Source organism: Lathyrus oleraceus, chromosome 3, assembly GCF_024323335.1.
Source record: "Lathyrus oleraceus cultivar Zhongwan6 chromosome 3, CAAS_Psat_ZW6_1.0, whole genome shotgun sequence".
Classification (NCBI taxonomy): Eukaryota; Viridiplantae; Streptophyta; class Magnoliopsida; order Fabales; family Fabaceae; genus Lathyrus; species Lathyrus oleraceus.
The window spans coordinates 58429268-58449842 of record NC_066581.1 but is presented as its reverse complement, the minus strand read 5'-3'; the positions used below and the strand labels follow the sequence as shown (position 1 = coordinate 58449842).

The window sequence follows — 20575 nt, the reverse complement described above, 5'->3', positions numbered from 1 at the left end:
TGTTTCATTTTGCATATATGTTGATGCATGTGAGAGACGATTTATATGATAAATAAGCAGGTGAGATCAGAATAATTGTAAATTCCCTCAAATTAAATATTAAGTTTATGCTTTCCAAGTTTTAGCACTCATCAAGACTAGTATCGAATAATGTAGGTTTCGCCTATGCGAGGTGCATGTTCTATATTAGTAAGGTGCGATGGGATAATTGTAATATCTAATTGCTAAAACAATGGGTCAAACTTAACTAAAAAAATTATAATAAGATGATATATGTTTAGAAGCAAGAGTTGGAAATGATCCATATGATGGAATAATGAGTTATTCACCCAACTAAAATATTCGAGAGTTGTATTAAATACAATTGGAAGGAGTTCGTACCTAAATAACCTAGTTTTGTGTAATCCGCCTACGCAGACTTAAAACAAAGTGAAATGTGGATCTTGACCCACTAGAAAATCTTCCAACGGGATTTTCCGAATCAAATGATGAGAGTGAAAGCATATTTAATTAAAGGCCTAATTAAATATGTTATTTTAGTGATACTTATATTTTCATATTTTTCATGTAGATTACCATGACAACGAACACCTCTAACAACATTTTACGCTCAATCCTTGTTAAGGAAAAATTGTCTAGGACAAATTTTCTTGATTGACACCGAAATCTGAGGATTGTCCTTAAACATGATAGAAAACTGTATGTCTTGGAGATACCTGTTCCTGAAGAGGAACCTCCTAGTTCTGCACCTAAGGCAGAAAGAGATGCTTATAAGAAGCATGTCGATTATGCCAATGAAACTACTTGCCTCATGCTAGCTACCATGAACTCAGAGTTACAAAAGCAACATGAGAACATGGCAGCGTTCGATATGATCGAACACCTAAAGATGATCTATCAAGAGTACGCAAGGCATAAAAGGTTTGAAGTTTCAAAAGCCCCTTTTCAAGGCAAGTTAGCTGAGGGAGACCTTGTAGGTCCCCATGTGCTCAAGATGATTGGGTATATGGAGAACCTTGAGAGGTTGGGTTTTCCCCTCATAAAGGAACTTGCGACTGATTTGATCTTGCAATCGTTTCCAAACAACTTTAGTCAATTTGTCCTTAATTTCAACATGAATGATATGGACAAATCTCTTCCTGAACTGCTAGGCATGTTAGGAACTGCTGAGCAGAATCTGAAGTCAAAAGGGAAGTCCATTATGATGATCGAAAATGAAAAAAGATAGAACAAAAGACCCACCAAGCAGGGTGGTAAAGGGAAAGGCAAGGAAGTTGCTAACCCCAAACCCATTGCTCCTACTTTGAAGCCTAATGCATGCATAGCAAAGGAAGGCACCTACTTCCATTGCGGTAAGACCGAACACTAGAAGAGAAACTGCCCAAAGTACCTGGAAGATAAGCAGAATGGAGTAGAGACTTCAACTTCAGGTATCTTTGTTATTGAAATTAATTTATCTACTTCTGCATCATGGATATTAGATACTGAATCCGATTCTCACATTTGTACCAATGTGTAGGGGCTAAAAAGAAGTAGAGATTTGGCAAAAGGTGAAGTTGACCTACGAGTTGGCAATGGAGCAAAGGTTGCTGCTTTAGCCGTAGGAACTTATGTATTGACTTTACCTAGTGGTTTAATAATTCAGAGAACTTATATTATGTACCTGCAATTAGCAGGAATATTATTTCCGTTTCTTGTTTAGACAAGTTTGATTTTTCATTTATAATAAAGAACAATTGTTGCTCCATCTATTTGAATGATATATTCTATGCTACTACACAAATGAACAATGGACTATATGTCCTTGATCTTGAAATGCCTATTTATAACATTAATACTAAAAGGATGAAATCTAATGAGTTAAATGCAACTTACCTTTGGCATTGTCGATTAGGCCACATAAATGAGAAACACATTTCCAAACTCCATAAAGATGAACTTTTGGACTCTTTTTATTCTAAATCATATGAGACATGCAAATCTTGTTTAATTGGAAAGATGACAAAGTCTCTATTCACAGGAAAAGGTGAAACAACTAATGATCTTTTGGCCCTCATACATACTGATGTATGTTGACCATTGAACATACCAGCCATATGAGGTTTTCAGTACTTCATCACATTTACGGATGATTTCAGTAGATATGGTTATGTGTATTTAATGAAACACAAATCAGAGTCCTTTGAAAAGTTCAAGGAATTCAAGAATGAAGTACAAAACCAAATAGGTAAGAATATTAAAACTCTTGGTCAAAAGATGATCGATTCCAAGCAAACATAACATGATGTAAACCATAATGGCCACAAGTCTCATGCCATGAATTAGGGTTTTGCTTAAATGCAAGATCAACAAACAGACCCCATGGTCATCAAAAGTTAAAACCCCCACAATACAATGTTACCAGGCAGATCACATGATATGTGGTCCCAAAATAAGCAATAAGCCTCCTCAAACAAAACCGAAGTCAAGGGGCCGAAGTTATGAATCAACAATTAGGGTTTCAGGGGCCAAATGGTCTATCAAGGCCCAATCAAACAAAATAGGGTTGCATGAATAACATGTCAATGTGTAATCCCCAAGATAAAGCAAAATCAAATTGTTATTCATAAGTTTTGAATCTACGCTGTTTGTCAAAGTGAGTGCATAATGAATGCAGATGAATGTGTACAGATGAATCTCAAGTCATAGGTTGAGTAAAAAGATGAAAAAGGAAAGACAAAGTTTGCGGTACGACAGCGCCCTAAGCTTTCGAAGATGTATCTTCGGAATGTCCACTGAAATAATCAACTATCATATATTTGTTGAAAATATCCGAGATATATCTCCAATTTTTTTTTAATATTCGTCATTCATTTAGTGCGCCATAATATTGATGCGTGGTGGTCCGAAGATGTATAACCTGAACTTAAATGACAATTTCATTTTTTTACAGTGTTTTTCAACCTAATAGAGTGTTAAAAGAAATTCCCAAAACTAAAAAGAAAATGTAAGAAAAGAAGAAGAAAATGAAGGAAAAAAATAAAAATAAAAACAAAATCGAGGAAAAGCTTGATCCTTCAAGCAGAGATCACCTTGTTGCTTCTCTACACAAGTACAATTACTGAAATTTCAATTCAAGCCTCCAAAGCTAACCACTCAGTCGCCAGAGAAAAACCTTCTCATACATTATCGGAAAATTTTCTGTTTATTCCGTTTCGTTTATCAGAAAACAAGATACAACTAAGGAGCATCGTTCTTGAAGACGGAAGAAATTCATAACTCCGTGCCGCCTTTAAGGCGCGTTCGATGAACGCACATTTTTGAAATCGACACGGAGTCTGAATTTTCACCAGATTTGAAATTGAACAGAATCTGAAGTCGCGATTCCGATCTCAACAACTTCTGGAAACAATTTTCTTCACAATCGCTTTTCTTAGCTACGAAAATAGAAGGAAATGCTGCGGCTAAAAGCGTTTCGTCCCTCTGCCGATAAAATCGTTAAGATCCAATTGCATCCGACGCATCCATGGATGGTAACTGCCGATGATTCAGATCGAGTATCTGTTTGGAACTGGGAGCACCGTCAGGTGAAATTGATTTTTCATTTTTAGTTTCGTTTTCCTTTTTATTATTGCTTTGTTTTGATTGAAGCGTTCTTCAGGTGATATACGAGTTGAAAGCTGGTGGAGTCGATGAACGACGTTTAGTAGGTGCCAAATTGGAGAAACTGGCTGAGGGAGAAACAGGTTTAACTCTATTGGTGTAACTTTTTCAAAAAATTTAAATGGAAATGAATGAATTCTCAAAAAGTAGCATTCGTTGTTACTACAGACTTGGTACATTTGCTTTTATTGGATACATTTGGAAACATAAATCTCGTTTTCTGTGAATATTACTGTGATACTAGTTTTCTTTAACATTCGTCCACAGGAATTTGTTCGTTTTCAGCATTCTTATTGTAATTGTCATTTGTCACTGTTATTTTGAGTAATTGACTAGACACAATGGTTAGAAATGACAATTTTAATGAAAGTGTTGGGATAACACCTATAGTAGATAAGATGCGGAAAATAGACTTAGGTGGTTTGAGCATGTAGAGAGAAGACCTGAAGATTCTATGGAAAGGAGAGTAGATCATATAGACGGAGAGGAAGGTCTAAAAAAACTATAAGAGAAGTTATAAAGAAAGATCTCGAGATTAACAATTTGGATAGAAATATGGTCTTGGATAGAACATTATGGCGGAAGTTGATCCATGTAGCCGTGGGATAAGGCTTGATTGTTGTTGTATTTTGAGGAATTGACTAGTTATCAATGTTTGTCAACTTGTTTTATTGCTACCGGTGAGAAAACCCTCAAATCAGGTTAATTTGCTTTGTGAGCTTTGAATAGTATGATAACTTATAATGTTAGGGCTTACTGTTGTTTCTGTTTGGTTATGCTCTGACATTATTAGGATTAAGTAAACTTTAACAATTGAGTTCCTTTTTATGCACACAGAAAACAGCAATTTCTTAAGCATGTTTTGTGACCTTTTAATATTTCTGCGATATTCTAGTTTCAGAACTTTGTAACTATATGTTTTTTGTTTTGTTTGGTAGAGTCCAAAGGAAAACCGACAGAAGCCATTCGTGGAGGAAGGTAGTATACCTTGCTTTGTGTTTTTATATCATTTTAGTTTTACTTCAATGGTTCGTTTGCTTATATTAACTTTTTACCTGCCTTAAAGTGTCAAGCAGGTGAATTTTTATGATGATGATGTACGCTTTTGGCAACTTTGGCATAATCGCTCTGCAGCAGCAGAAGCACCAACAGCTGTCCATACTTCATCTTTTAGTTCTCCCGCCCCATCAACAAAAGGGAGGCATTTTCTTGTCATATGTTGTTTAAACAAAGCAATATTTTTGGACTTGGTGACAATGCGTGGCCGTGATGTACCAAAGCAAGAGCTTGATAACAAGTCCCTACACTGGTAAGTTTTTATTATGCTATTGTTAAAATTGCTACACACTATCTATTAAGGCAAGACATGTTAACCATCCTATGGCTGTTTTTCTTTTTTTGTATTGATGCTTACCCAAATCATCCTTTTTCGACTTTCTATTATGACTGTGAAGCTGTCGTTGATATAGTTTTGGGGTTTTTCAACGCAAGCAATGCTTTTAAAGGATGCTATATAGCACCTACCATGTGAGGTTCAGATAAGGGTCGGACTGATTGTGAATCTATCATAACTTGCGTTTGCAAGGGATTAATATCAGACTCGAACATGTGATCTATATTCACACATCAGCAACTCCAGCAATGCTTTTATGTTATATATCAAACTGTGCCGATATTTATTTATTTTCCTGGTTCATCAGGCTGGAATCATTTCATGTTTATATGTCCTTGAATTAAACAATAAGAGTAGTTGCTCTCTGGTGGAGTCATAGGACAGATACCGTAGGATTTCTGAAATTTGACCATTTTTTAATGTTGTTAGTTTTTTGGTCTAATTTACTTATAATTTATAATATTCCTCCTTAAATGGCCTCTACTGTGTGGGCTTGTTACCTTATCTCCGTGTATGTCTATTGTCTGAAAAGTGGTCAAATGTTGGAGTAGAGCGTAACGGAGCGAGATATGCGAGTTGATTTGTTATCTGTACTATCATACACCACGTACCAGATTTGTAATCCTAATTCAACTCTAAATAATATTATAATACAAAGAGGCAGTCATAGTGCACTTGGAGACGTAGGCACAATTTACTGATCTTTAAAAAGTCCCTGTCTTGTTATTTACTTTTAGTCTTTTACTCTGTTTAAGATTTCGCTTGTGAGTTACAACTCTTACCCACTCCCAAATTTCTCTCTTTCACTAACAAATATAAACACAGTAACCAAGAGACATGCATAACAAATTGAATAGTGCTTGGGTGGCCATTTCGGCATCTGCATTGATAAATTGCCAAATTCCATATGGAGATTTTGCTTGACAGTAATTCACTTTCCATCTTATTAGCTGTTACTTTGATTGTTTGTACAAATTAAAGTCCCTGGTGTCAAAAATCACCACATTTTGAAAAGAATACAAACACAACAACCAAGAACATGCATATACAAATTGAATAGTGCTTGGGTGGGCATTTCAGCATTTGTATTGATAAGTGGCCAAATTCCATATGGAGATTTAGTATAGTCTTAAAATCACAAATTTGTTGGCAAGAATGCATGTTTTTATTGTGACTATTTGTATTTTTCTTTTGCAATCTTCATACACGTCACAAGTTGTTTCAAGTTTCCAATTTTTCCTACTACTACAGCATGGAGTTCCTTTATAGATCTGGCGTTGGTGATGGTCCTCTTGTGGCTTTTGGTGCATCTGATGGTGTCATTAGAGTTCTCTCAATGATTACATGGAAGGTTAGTAACCAAAATAATTATCTAGTCTCAACTATTAGCATGTTATGATGCTCCTGTTCCATGCAGCTTGCAAGAAGATACACTGGTGGTCATAAAGGAACAATCTCTTGCTTGAAGTCCTTCATGGCAGCTTCAGGCGAGGTAGATCTTGATTACCCATGGATGAATTTATGCTACACAATTTTATTTTACTAGCATTGTTTTTAGGTATTTCATATTTTTACCTATGCTTTAACAAAAAATAATGTTAACCCTCAACTTCTAATATATTCTGCATTTGTAGGCATTGGTTCAGGCTTGTATCAGTTCCAATTCAAACTTTATTTGCAGAAAATTTCATTTTGTGACAGCTTAGTGTCCATCTAGACAATTCATTGAGAAATTACAATTGTTTGTTAATATGGGGAATGCATGTGCTGCTTTTGTACACTTGGATACTTCTTTTTTTGTGTGGAATACTAGTGACATTTTATTCCGTTTTTCTTTTGGGGGTGGGGTTATGGTTGGATTTCAGGCTCTCCTGGTTTCAGGTGCTAGTGACGGATTGCTCATAATTTGGAGTGCTGATCATGGACACGATTCGCGTGAACTTGTACCCAAGCTGAGTTTAAAAGTATCACTCTTTTCCTTATGCTTAGTCCACTTTGTTGATTAGTTCAATAATTGGTGAAAGATGAAATATGTATCCCTTGAAATGGCTATGAAACAGGGACAAGCCATTGTTTATTGTGGCTAAATTTCAGTTGTTATTTCTTCACTGTTCAAGTAATTCCAGGGAAAGGTGGAAATGAAAACTTAGATTGAGTTGAACAAAACAAAATTTTGATCTCTTCCCAATTTTATGTAGCTTATATTTCTTTTTGTTTCTCATTTTTCTACCCTATTATTCTTGTTTATGACATCACATGATGCATCTTAGGCACATGATGGTGGGGTTGTGGCAGTTGAGCTATCCAGAGTGATGGGAGGTGCTCCTCAGCTAATTACAATTGGTGCAGATAAGACATTAGCTATATGGGACACAATCTCCTTTAAGGTATGTTATTGGTTCATTTTAATTCTGTGAAAATCCCCCTCACGATTAGAAAGACTTAGCATTAGCATGCTTTTAATTCTCAGGAGCTGCGGCGTATAAAGCCAGTTCCAAAATTGGCTTGCCACAGCGTGGCTTCTTGGTGCCACCCTCGAGCTCCAAATCTTGATATTCTAACCTGTGTCAAAGATTCTCACATATGGTATGCAGTTTTCTTTCTCCTGTGGTGGCTTTTAGTATCTTAATTTTTTACAAGATTGCGAGATGATGCACTGTATCCATTATAGATTTGAAGACTTTGTTTGAACTTTTGTTAGGGCAATTGAACATCCCACATATTCTGCTCTCACTAGGCCATTGTGCGAATTGACAACAGTTATTCCTCCACATGCTCTTGCTCCTAATAAGAAACTGAGGGTATGTGGCTAACTAGCTACCATTTTGTTAATTTTGACTTGGTTTAGAATGTATTGTTTCTTATTTAACTTGTCAATTCTATCCAACTTAGAATAATGATATGAATATGGTTTGAAACTTCTAAACACTGTAAGGATAAGGATGACAAGACAAGAGGCTAGGATAAGATCAAGATTGAGTGTTATAAAATCTGTGGAAAACTATATTTCAATGCTTCATAAGTTTGTGTACGTTTCAAAATATTGTTATCATGCCCCAGGGTAATAAATTCTCTTTAATAAAAAAGAAATTGGACTTCAAGCCCATATTGCTCCCAGCTGAATCACCTCTTTTTGTTGACTCTACCTGGTAATGGATTTGGTCAAACTTTTTGCCGCCGATTTTTGCTGCAGGTGTATTGTATGGTTGCACATACACTGCAGCCACATCTTGTTGCTATTGGAACCAATATTGGTGTTGTTATCTGCGAGTTTGATGCTAGATCTCTTCCACCTGTTGCTCCCCTACTTACCCCACCAGACAGTAGAGAGCATTCGGCTGTATTTGTAATTGAAAGGGAGCTAAAGCTATTAAATTTTCAACTGAACAACTCTGTAAATCCATCCCTTGGAAATAACAGCTCCTTGTCGGAAACAGGAAGACCTCAGGGAGATTCTTTTGAACCATTGACTGTCAAGCAGGGGAAGAAGCACATTAGCACACCTGTTCCTCATGATTCATACTCGGTTCTTTCTGTAAGCAGTTCAGGAAAGTAAGTTACTTTTGTTACAATCTATTGAATTTCTTCCCATAAAGTGTATCTGTAACTAAAAGCTAACATTTTTTCTTAAACCTACCCTCGTCCCTGAGTAAAGCCCCTCTTCGATCAATTTACAAGAATTAGGAAATTTTTTTAATCTAGTTATTCACGTTAAAATTTGTCAACAATGTATATTGATTTATCAAAATTGCCCTTCAATTATTTGGACTCATACTTTTCCACTAAATTAATGATTGTCTCTAGTATTTTAATCATTAGGTTTTTTTAATTTAAAAAATAGTTAATGCATCTAGTAATTTGGAAAGGGACTTATTAAAGGGACATTTTTTTTGCCAAAGAAGTTTATATTTAAATACAGATGTACAATGCACAGAATTATAACTTCTGGTATACCTCTTATAAGTCACAGCTTGAGATTATTAACTTAACCACGTTTTTGTATGTTGTAGCCTTTCTACCGTTATGCTACCTCCTCTTCTAGTATTTAGTTTGTTAGTTGGATTGCCTTTTGGGCACTTTCTTACTGTATCATATGTTTGCAGGTATTTAGCAATCGTATGGCCAGATATTCCTTATTTCTCTGTCTACAAGGTCAGTGATTGGTCAATTGTTGACTCTGGCAGTGCAAGGCTTCTCGCTTGGGATGCTTGTCGTGACAGATTTGCTATATTGGAATCATCATTACCTCCCCGAATTCCTATAATTCCCAAGGGTAGTTCATCAAAAAGAGCAAAAGAAGCTGCTGCAGCACAAGCAGCTGCAGCTGCAGCTGCTGCTGGTTCCTCAGCTTCTGTTCAAGTGCGAATCGTGTTGGATGATGGAACATCAAATATACTAATGAGGTCTGTTGGTGCACGCAATGAACCAGTAAGATTCTTTCAGTCTCAAATATTCCTCGTAAAAGTTTATCATAATATATAGGATTGGATGATTCGGGCTTTACTGGCAGTGCTTCTATTCATATAAATCAAACTTCTGCAAAATTTTAAAATAAATGGCACTTGATTAATAGCTACTAAATTATGTACTCTATTCTTAGATTAATCATGACTATAAATTATAATTATCAATTGATTGAATAACTATCTCTAGATAGTCCACGTTTGGTAGGTATTGTTGCTATTGTTATGTAAATGTCAATTTGGTGCTATAGGAACTAATTTATCGGATAATTCGTCAGTGAATGTTTTTTTTGTTTTGTTTTACTGTTTCTTGTAAAATATTGTAATGAATATCTTTTTGAAATTGGCAGTAGTGGTGTTCCAAAATGTATTTATCATGTCTTTGATTTCAAAATTCTTTATAATAAATAATCCACTTCTATCCATTGCCAAGAGTCATAAATCTGTTTGTTTTTCTATGCAAAGATAGTATGACCTCTTTTGCATGTTTATTCTTCAAAGACAGTATTGAAAACAGGAGCAACAATTTGAATGTTAGGGTACCTTTTGAATCAATGTATCTGTTTTAGGTCATTGGTTTGCATGGAGGGGCACTGCTTGGTGTTGCCTATCGGACATCTAGAAGAATCAGTCCTATTGCTGCTACTGCTATTTCGACAATCCAGTCTATGCCGTTATCAGGTTATGGAAGCAGTGGTCTTTCTTCATTTTCCACTTATGATGATGGATTTTCTTCACATAGATCTCCAGCTGAGGCGGCACCTCAAAACTTCCAGTTATACAGGTGAAATTTATGATTGTTGTACAGTAACAAAAAAAAATCATGTTTGATAAATTCAGAATTTCCTTTCTTTCCCACACCTGGCCTCTAAAAAGAGTAGTCTCTTTAAGATTAGAATGCTCACATGTATAAGGGGACCACTTTGATTCTAGTTTTGCTTTAGAATAAGTCTAGGTTTAGGATTATCTCTGGTACTTCCTCATGTCTGTTTCGAGGGAATTTCCATTTTTGACATGGAGAGAGATGGGCAAAATGTTAGTTGTATTTTGTTAGTGGTGGGAGATGAACCCATATTCTCCTTATCACTCCAACTCCTATGTCATTCCTCCAAGTCACCTAGTAACTCCCATTTTCTTTATTTCCCCCTATCTCTTTTTTTTTTTTATATCAAAGATGTTTTTATGTCCCACTATTTATACATTCCCTCTTTTCCCCTTCCAATTTTACCCTTACTTTTTGCCTTGAAAATTGTTGAAAACAAGAAAATATGAAAACATTAGGGGTAAATTTAAATAGTATATTAAATGTTATAATTTTAGGAGATTTGTGCTTTTATATATGAGTCCATTGAATTTTTGCTGTTGCTTACATATGAGACCTGAGGGAGTATAACATAGGAAGATCTTTTATCCATACCAAATAAAAAAAAGATTTCCTTATGAAAGGTTGCGGTTCAGCTCTATCAAAGGTGTTATTCTTTTATAGTAGAATCAGACAATTAGTAAGAAGAATCTTTTACATACTCATACTCTTTGCAAGACTATCTGTACCAATGATTTTTACATGTTAAGAGGCTGTGGCCATGTGCTTTTACACTTGCCACCTATAATATTAGTAAGTGTTTTAATCACCTTGTTTGACGCATGCTTCTGGGCCACCTCACCCTCAAATATCGAATAAGGATTATTGCCTAAATTATGTGGTAGTTTTTTTTCCTCCCCTCCCAATTCTGTACAACCTGTTAACCCCCCTCATTTGCATCACATTCATATAAATTTGAATACAGTATATAATCCGTGTTAGTTTTATGAGGGTAAGAGTTCACGAGTTTCATAACATTTAGATTTAACTTGCATTTAATTTTGTTTGTGGTTCAGTTGGGAGACATTTCAGCCTGTGGGGGGTCTACTTCCTCAGCCAGAATGGACTGCTTGGGACCAAACCGTCGAGTATTGTGCATTTGCATACCAACAATACATAGTCATATCTTCTTTGCGCCCACAATATCGATACCTGGGAGATGTTTCAATTCCATATGCTACTAGTGCTGTTTGGCATCGGAGGCAACTGTTTGTGGCGACACCAACAACTATAGAGTAAGTGTCTACCATATTACTCGTCTTTTTTGTATTTTTGGTTTAGTGCTCCACTGTTTTTTCCGTAAGTTTGCTTTAGTTTAGAAAGTTGAAATGGAAAACTATAATTTACAAAGTTAATTCCTTGGCCTTTTTATAAAGAGACCAACTATAGCATTTATTCCTCATGACCAATGAAAAATGGAGAGTTATGATTTAGGAAATTCTGGCGAACATATATCTAGTTCAGGAAGTAAATAGTAATGGATAAACCATGCCAGGGTTGAACATTGTTGGTGTATCTGCAGTTCTACAAAAAGTTTCATCTCCCCTGTTTGGATATTATTGTGAAAATTGAATAAAGTACTACCTCTGTTTTTTATTATAAGTTGTTTTTGACTTTTCACACGTATTAAGAAAAATAATGACTGTTGTATAAAAATGAGAAATTCTGAATGTTTTTACAAAATTGTCCTTCATTAATAACATGAGAAAGATAAATTTACATAATTGAAAAAAGAGAGAGTAATAAACTTCTAAGGTATAATAGGAAAAGTAGCATTAATGATTCATTGGTAATATAAAGTGACTTATATTGTGGTATAATTTTTTTTCCTAAAGCGACTTATAATAAAAAACGGAGGGAGTATAATTCAAATATGAATAAAGCGACTTATATAACACTCTTCCTCAAGTTGGTGAATGAATATCCATCATTCCTAAATTGGAAACAATCTTTTCAAAGTTATTGTTGTTTAGCCCTTTAGTTAGCAGGTCTGCAAGGTTGCCTCGGAAAGAAACATATGAAGTGCGAATAAGGCAACTATCTAATTTTTCTTTGATGAAGTGTCTATCAACTTTAATATGTTTGGTTCTATCATGCTGCATTGGATTATGGGCTATGCTAATAGCAGACTTATTATTACAATAATGTCTCATTGGTTAATCAATGTTTATCTCTAAGTTATCTAAGATCATTTTCAACCATAATAGTTCACATATCTCTGGTGCCAATGCCCTAAACTCTGCTTTAATACTAAATCTAGACACCGCACTTTGTTTTTTACTCTTCCACTCAGAATATTTTCAGCCATAATAGTTCGCATATCTCTGGCGCCAATGCCTTGGACTCTGCTTTAACACTAAATCTAGACACCACATTTTGTTTTTTACTCTTCCGCTCAGAATATTTTCAATTAGTATATGCTTCAAGACCCACACATCCATTCCGTTCAATCAAAATTCCTCTACGCGGAGTTCCTTTCAAGTATTGCATAATTCAGAGCACAACTTGTATATGAATCTCCTTTGATTGGTGCATTAATTAGCTGACTAAACTTACAACAAAAGCAACATCAAGTTTAGTATGTGATAGATGTATAAGTTTTTTTTGACTAACCTTTGATACATTTCTATATCAACCATTCTCACTTGGATTAATAGGTGTACTTGCAGGCTTGCATGCTGTCTTGTCAGTTTTTTGCAAAAAATCAATAATGTATTTCTCGAGATATGAATATTCCTTTCTTAGAGTGAACGATTTCAATTTCTAGAAAGTACTTCTATTTTTCCAAAATCTTGATCTCAAATTCCTTGGTTAAGTGTTTGCCTAAAATTCTTGCACCTCTTCATCATCACTTGTCACTATAATGTTATCTACATCTCAGAATTTAGGTTGGGACTAACTCATCCCTACGAAACCGGTTTGTAAGGTGAGGAATTCCCCCACTTATAAACATAACACAAACCATATCTCTAAGCAATGTGAGACTAAATTCATCCCTTCAAAGCTAACACAATGAAGGTGTTAGGGACTGCAATGAGGCAAGCCAAAGTGCCGCAATTACAGCGACTAGGGGCAGACCGCAATTAAGGCGGAAAGTCCAACACCCCCCCTCATGTTTGACAATATTCATTTTTGCGATAGAGTAAATGTCTTTGAGTAATCTATTCCATAAGTTGAGTGAATTCTTTGACAATCAATCTTGTCTTATACCTTTCAATAGATCCATCAACCTAATATCTTACCGTGTATACCCATATGCACCCTACTAGTTTTTAGAGAATTGAAGTTTTAAGAAAAACTAGTTTTAGGATTGTGATTTCCTATTTAGGACAGACCTGGAAAACCTTTGTCCGTTCTCAAATGTGAAATTCAACTTTTACAAGAGTTAATAGATAAGTTTAGATTATATTTTCTTTCAAACAATATAATCTAAATCACCAAATCACCTATTTTCGTGGTTGTTTTAGTGACAAGATTTGCTAAGAGATGCTATTTGCAAAACAATTTTATTGAATAATCGTAAACTATTTTTTAAGTCGGATTATTCATCTAATCTTTATATGTCCGATATCATCCTTCTCATTTCAGTCCATCGACAAATATCTGATATTGCCTATACTTTCATTGAGGCGTTTGTAAAATGCTTAAAGATTATAATATAAGCTTTTTTTTTTAAAATAGAGTTTGATACTATGAAATTTTATGAGGTCCGTCATTTAGATAGTGATGGGTTCTTATATGAATATATGGAAGAATAGAGAATAAATGAATGAAACAGTAAAAGAATACCGCAATTCTATTATCGTGGATGAACAGATACAAAATAATAATGATGAAAATAACAACCGATGGTGAATACCTATCAATCCCTAAGTACACAGTGCTTCCCTCACCAAGATGGTGAATCCTAGTAGAATCCCTAGATGCCTTATTCCTACCTTTCCTGTCCTCTTTTATAGCCACAAGCTTATTCCTATTTTATTTCAACAAACCCCTTTAATTATTATAACAAACTCCTCTAATTATAATAACAAACTCCTATAATAACAATAACAAGCTCCTATAATTATTCCTTCTATTCTTTTATTCCTTTACCACTTCTTCTAGTATAACCCTCCACACTTTTGGTTTAGGTCTATAGTTAAGGCCCACCTCGTCATCCATATCTCTATCAACACCACCCTCCTTAAAATCAGCCTTGTCCTCAAGGCTAAATTCAGGAAATTGTCCCCTCAGATAAGCATCTTCTTCCCAAGTAGCATCATCCAAAGACTTATTCTTCCATTGAATAAGACTCTGAGAAACAATCACACCTGCATGTACTGTCACCCTTGTACCCAACACCTTGTCAAGATAAATGTCATCAGTATCAACAACCTCTAGTTCTTTAGGAAGTTCTCCTTGAACCTGATAATTGAGTAGCTAATTTCTGATTGATACGTTTGACCACTGATTGCTGTCTATGAGGCCTTAATCTCTCTCTCTCTCTCTCTCTCCTCTCTCTCTCTCTCTCTCCCCCTCTCCCTCTCCCTCTCCCTCCCCCTCCCCCTCTCCCTCCCTCCCTCCCTCTCTCTCTCTCTCACTTATTAAAATCACCAACAGCTAATATTCATAATTTAGTTAACATATTTGCTTTGGTGTCAGAGTTGTTTTTGTGGACGCTGGGGTTACACAAGTCGACATTGAAACTAAGAAGATGAAAGATGAGCAGAAAATGAGAGAAGCACAGACAAGAGCAATATCAGAGCACGGGGAGTTAGCACTAATTACAGTTGAAGGTCCTCAATCTTCTACAGAAGAAAGAATACCATTGAGGCCACCAATGCTGCAGGTTAAAAAATGTTTTCAATTTTTGTTATATATGGACATGACTTAAAATTTTATTTCGAGATATGTTTGATAGATGTTGCTTGAATGAGCTGAAATAATATTTTATATGGAATTTTGTGTGTAATTAGATTTCTTCTTCTTTAAAACCCGCATTACTTTTAAAAACTAGAGTACCTCTGTGTTAAAAACATTGATATATTCTACATCTATGATTAACTATTAGCTTTCTTCAGTTTTAAAGGCTGAAAGAATATGAGCTTCACGTCTGTGAGTTTTTTGCGTTATTTTTGCATTGTTGGAGATAATTAAATTTAATTCAAGTCTATGATTCTGGTTTGGTATTGTACTATTTCTAAAAGTTACTTCTTGTGAGAAATTTGAGAGCAGAGAATATTGCTCTTGAATTGGTTATATCCAGTGTCTGCTTTATCTCCTTGTTTTAAATATTGAAATTTTTGTTTTAGATCCTCATGTTGTAGATTACACAAACACACCACGAGTTACTTTGTCATCTCATCTAATAAGAACAAACATATATTGCTGGTTTACTTGGTGGGTGTCTTATACTTTGATCTTGTAACTTATGAGAGAAAGAGATATGAAGATGTTTCCTGTTCCTATTCTAGGTGGTTCGACTGGCTTCATTTCAGCATGCTCCTTCAGTGCCACCTTTTCTATCATTACCAAAACAGTCTAGAGTTGATAGTGATGACCCTTGGACAAAAGAAGCAGAGGAGAGAAGGACAAGTGAAGTAGCGGTTGGTGGAGGGGGTGTGTCTGTGGCAGTTACTCGTTTTCCAACGGAGCAGAAACGTCCAGTTGGGCCTCTTGTTGTAGTGGGTGTCAAAGATGGAGTTCTTTGGCTAATTGACAGGTAGTTTGGGCTTTTCACTTTCAATTTTTAGTGTGGGCATCTTACTTTCAATTGGATGTTTTAAAACAAGAAAATAGTCTAAAGAAAATAATACAGAAGATTTGAGTTAAGTGCATGAAATCTTTTGTTCAGAAAATAAATATAAGGACAATTTGTTTTGACAATTTCCTATGATATCCTAAATTTCCAATACTACATATAATCTTATTGATTTTTATTTCCAGCAGTAAGTATTTAATGGTCCTATTACTTCAAATACTGTTAAGAAAAATAAGCGTGAGTTGGAAGTGTTGAGAAACAAGTGCAGCAAAGTCCCAAGGGGATATTGAGCATTTTATAAGAAAACTCACACACCTATCACCTTAAGATTTTTTGGTGAGTATGTGGTGTGTCTCTCACAAGGTGTGTTGGTCATAAAGAAAGATCCCAATCTAAAAATGCTCCCTCATGTTGACCCCAAATTGATGACCTAACAGTTCCAAGACAACCCCCACTAAATGTTCAAGACATCCATATTCAACGTGAGAGCTCACAACATATAATTCGTCCAAACCTGTACACGTGCTCAGTTGTATACGATCTATTTTTTCCTGGATTTTCTGCTCTATCTTTTGCTATAGTATTAGTGCATGAAACAAATTGATGGCTTTCACATCAGGCTAGATTATATGATTATCTCCCTCTAGGTTAATTCCCTTAAATTTTCAGAAACTATTGTATTTTTACTAGAGAAACTTAACACCTTTTGTGTATCTATACCCTTTCTATACTGATCTACATGTAAAGGAGAGTAAATGTCTAACACTGGAGGGGGAATCAATGTATTATTTTGATGTCACTTCGTTAGGAACAAATGTTGTGCTGGTCTACTGGATGAGCCAGTCAGCAGAAATTCAAGAAAGCATGTGATTAGGAACATTTGTTTTCGAAACAGAGTTCGAGTAGCACTTATAAAGTGATGTGCGGTGCACTTAATGTGTTTAATTGAGCGTTGACTTTAAGGAGTGATAAGCTGACTTGGTAGTTTGGGAGAGGAACATAGGGGTTGGAGTGATAAGGAGGTCATCTGCTTAATTCCTCTAACCAAGTAACAACTAACATTAGTCATTTCATAAAAATTTGAGTGTTCACTTTTCTCTTAGCTAACACATGGATGTTGTATTTATAGATGGATTTCATATTTAAGGTTTTTATCTATGATGCATAGGTACGGGTATGGTATCCGGCGGGTACTGGTACCGGTACGAGATATGTCATTTAAAAAAAAATCAAGGTACGGGTACTTTAATAAGAAATAAGAATTTTTTATAAAATGTATGATACAAAAACACCATTATAAAAAATAGAAAAAACCAAAAATAATGTTAAGATACAATAACAAAAAAATTAAAACACATAAATATACTAACGAGTATCTGGTACGAGTGCGTACCCGATACGAGTGCATACCCGGTACTGCTACTTCACCATTTTAGAAGTACGCATGCTTCAGAGGTTTTCATTTGTTTTAGATACTGGTTTCAAGAATGATCTACTGATTCCTGGCTTGTGGTAGGTACATGCGAGCTCACGCCTTATCCCTGAGTCATCCCGGTATTCGTTGCCGATGTCTTGCTGCTTATGGTGATGCTGTTAGTGCAGTAAAATGGTGTTGATTTCCTGCTCTCTTTTCATATTTACTGCTTACTAGTTCAGATTATATATGGATATCTCACATTATACCTTTTCAAACAGGGCAAGTAGGCTTGGGAGAGAACACCATGATGATTTAGCACAATTTATGCTAGGAATGGGCTATGCTACTGAAGCACTTCATTTACCTGGATTATCAAAGAGGTGTGTTGTATGCTTACAGTTAAGAGCTTGCAATTGACATTTGGGCAAAATTTCTTTACTCCTTATGGTGACTGTTTACGTTTTGCAGGTTGGAGTTTGATTTGGCAATGAAGAGCAATGATTTGAAGAGAGCTCTTCATTGTCTTCTTACCATGAGTAACAGCCGGGATATAGGTCATGATGGTACTGGGCTTGGTTTGAATGACATTCTTAATTTAACAGATAAAAAACAAGATGTAGTTGAAGGTGTTCAGGGCATAGTGAAATTCGCAAAAGAGTTTTTGGAACTTATCGATGCTGCAGATGCTACAGCACAGGGTGAAATTGCCCGTGAAGCTCTGAAGAGGTTAGCTGCCGCTGGATCAGTGAAAGGTGCTTTACAAGGTCATGAGCTGAGGGGATTAGCATTGCGCCTTGCAAATCATGGAGAGTTGACTCGGCTAAGTGTAGGCAACCTTTCTTAATATTTGCTCTTCCAACCCACTGCTTTCTGTCTGTTTGGTGCATGTTGGCAATTTGGCATAACAATCTAATAGAGCTGGATCATAATTAATAGAATATAATTTTATTCAAGTAAAGCCCAATCCCAAGAACTGAGATCGAGATGGTAGGAAACAAAAAACAATACCCTGGAATTATAGAAGTGTTTATTCTTATCGTTATATACTTGGAGAAGTGTGTGCATGTTAACATCTGTTTGTGTGAGTGTGTGTGAGAGAGAAGAGTTTGTGATTATTTAGATTAAAGAATTTATTATTAAACTTAATACACAATTTTTTTTGGACAAAAATGTTCAATTTTTTATTTAACTTAATACACAATTTTTTAAATAAAATGACTGTTTGATAGTGTCTTTTAATATACGTCCTTTTGAGATCAATTATTCTTTAGCTTTTCAGTTTTGAAGTTTTTGTTTTAATTAAAACAAAGAATTATGTTATGCACCACAGGGTCTGATAAACAACCTAATCACGCTTGGCTTGGGACGGGAAGCTGCATTTTCTGCTGCTGTTTTGGGTGACAATGCTCTAATGGAGAAAGCATGGCAGGATACTGGAATGCTGGCAGAGGCTGTGCTTCATGCCCACGTATGATTAGTTATATACAACTAGTTTATCACTCTATTTAGCATTAGTAAGTCTGACCTTGTTGTTTTCAGGCACATGGACGGCCAACTCTGAAGAATTTGGTTCAGACCTGGAACCAAATTCTACAGAGAGAGGTTGAGCCTACTCCGTCACAAAAAACAGATGCTACATCTGCATTTCTAGCTTCTCTTGAGGAGCCTAAGCTTACGAGTTTGGCAGAAGCAGGGAAGAAGCCACCTATTGAAATCCTACCTCCGGGGATGATGTCACTTAATGCCCCTATCTCCATTCAGAAAAAACCAGCTTCTGCTACTCAGAATTCCCAACCACAACCAGGCAAGCCGTTAGCACTGGAAGCACCTCCTACAACCACAGCAGCGCCAGACAGTTCTGCGCAGCAGCCCGAATCTGCACCTGCACCTGCACCTACGCCTACACCTGCACCAGTTAGTGATCCACCTCCATCAGACTCCACGCCAACTCCTGAGGCTGCTCCACCTGAATCAATTTCTGGAGAAACCTCTGTAGATAATGGAGTTCCTATCGCAGCATCAGTGAGTGACAAAAATCCAAATATTAATGGGGAAACTGTTCAGGCAGAGCCTACAAGCGATCCAGCACCTCCTGAAGCCCCATCACCAGTAGCAGAGGTTTCAGAGACTAATATTCCAAATCCAACTACAGCGCCTGCAAGTGGCGACCCTTTCCTATGATTGGTACACCTCCCGCACTGTTGAAGTAAATGAATTTATTTACAATTGAAGATTTATTTACATTTGTAAAGAAATCAATTTAGATATAAAGGAAATCTAGTATATTAGTTTGTAACAAGTGTAACTCTGGTGGTACAATTGTACCTAGCCGATGTGTTTTCCTATTTTTCTCTCAATTTTCCGAGCTGATGTGTTTTCTCATATTGTTGTGAATCATGATTGTGTGATATCCGGACACATATGAGTGCGGCTTTTTTAATTCCTACTCAATTGTTTTTGGTTGTATAAATTTTGTGATGTTCTAAAACTGTACAAGTTAAAGGCCAGTCTCTTATTTGTAAAGAGTTTGTGGATTGCATATACAATTATGCCTTTCAGCTGCAATCTTTTCTTGTCATTTTCTTTTTGGCCTTTCATGGCTGGACATGAGAGCTGGTTTCTTTATTTAAGAAATCAAGTGATATCTGGATGTCTCCCTTATTCTCCTAGCTAATGGCTTTCTTCTGCATTTATATTGATGGCCTAGATGTATATCAATCTCCGCCATATATTTACAAAGAGGCGACTAGTGTGTTTAGTATAGATGGTTATTTACGGTCCATAAATAACAACAAAATGTTTTTGGAGCCGCTACAATAATAATAATGGCGCTTTCTTGGACAGAACTCTACAGATCTATGCATGGACGTGAAAAACATTCTACAACTCAGAATTTTTTAAAAAACATCCGCATCTTTCAGTGCTTGAGTTTGCGTACTAGTGCATCCGAGAGCCTGCTGAATCTATTGACGACTATGAATGCAAGACCAATTTTAGACCTCAAACATAAGATTAACAAAACTTGAAAATAATGCAAATTCGATAATCAAAATAA

At 35.9% G+C, this 20575-nt stretch overlaps 1 protein-coding gene across 1 annotated transcript; it reads left to right on the top strand.

Moving 5' to 3' along the window:
* The first annotated feature begins 2957 nt into the window (after positions 1–2957).
* LOC127132516 (uncharacterized) lies at positions 2958–19966 on the top strand. The gene is made up of 21 exons (XM_051061477.1): positions 2958–3566; positions 3641–3725; positions 4581–4620; positions 4709–4951; positions 6287–6386; positions 6453–6527; positions 6901–6999; positions 7306–7422; positions 7506–7621; positions 7737–7836; positions 8229–8587; positions 9139–9463; positions 10068–10282; positions 11377–11595; positions 15005–15191; positions 15817–16064; positions 17620–17712; positions 17799–17900; positions 17989–18346; positions 18851–18988; positions 19060–19966. Exons 1-21 carry the CDS (start codon positions 3435–3437, stop codon positions 19699–19701), a joined length of 3993 nt encoding a protein of 1330 aa, XP_050917434.1. The 5' UTR covers positions 2958–3434; the 3' UTR covers positions 19702–19966.
* The last annotated feature ends 609 nt before the right edge of the window (positions 19967–20575 follow it).

Coding starts and splice junctions, on each gene's coding strand:
- LOC127132516 (XM_051061477.1), top strand. CDS start 3,435: ATGCTGCGGCTAAAAGCGTTTCGTCCCTCTGCCGATAAAATCGTTAAG. Junction 7,622..7,736: donor GTCAAAGATTCTCACATATG/GTATGCAGTTTT, acceptor AACTTTTGTTAG/GGCAATTGAACATCCCACAT. Junction 8,588..9,138: donor TCTGTAAGCAGTTCAGGAAA/GTAAGTTACTTT, acceptor ATATGTTTGCAG/GTATTTAGCAATCGTATGGC.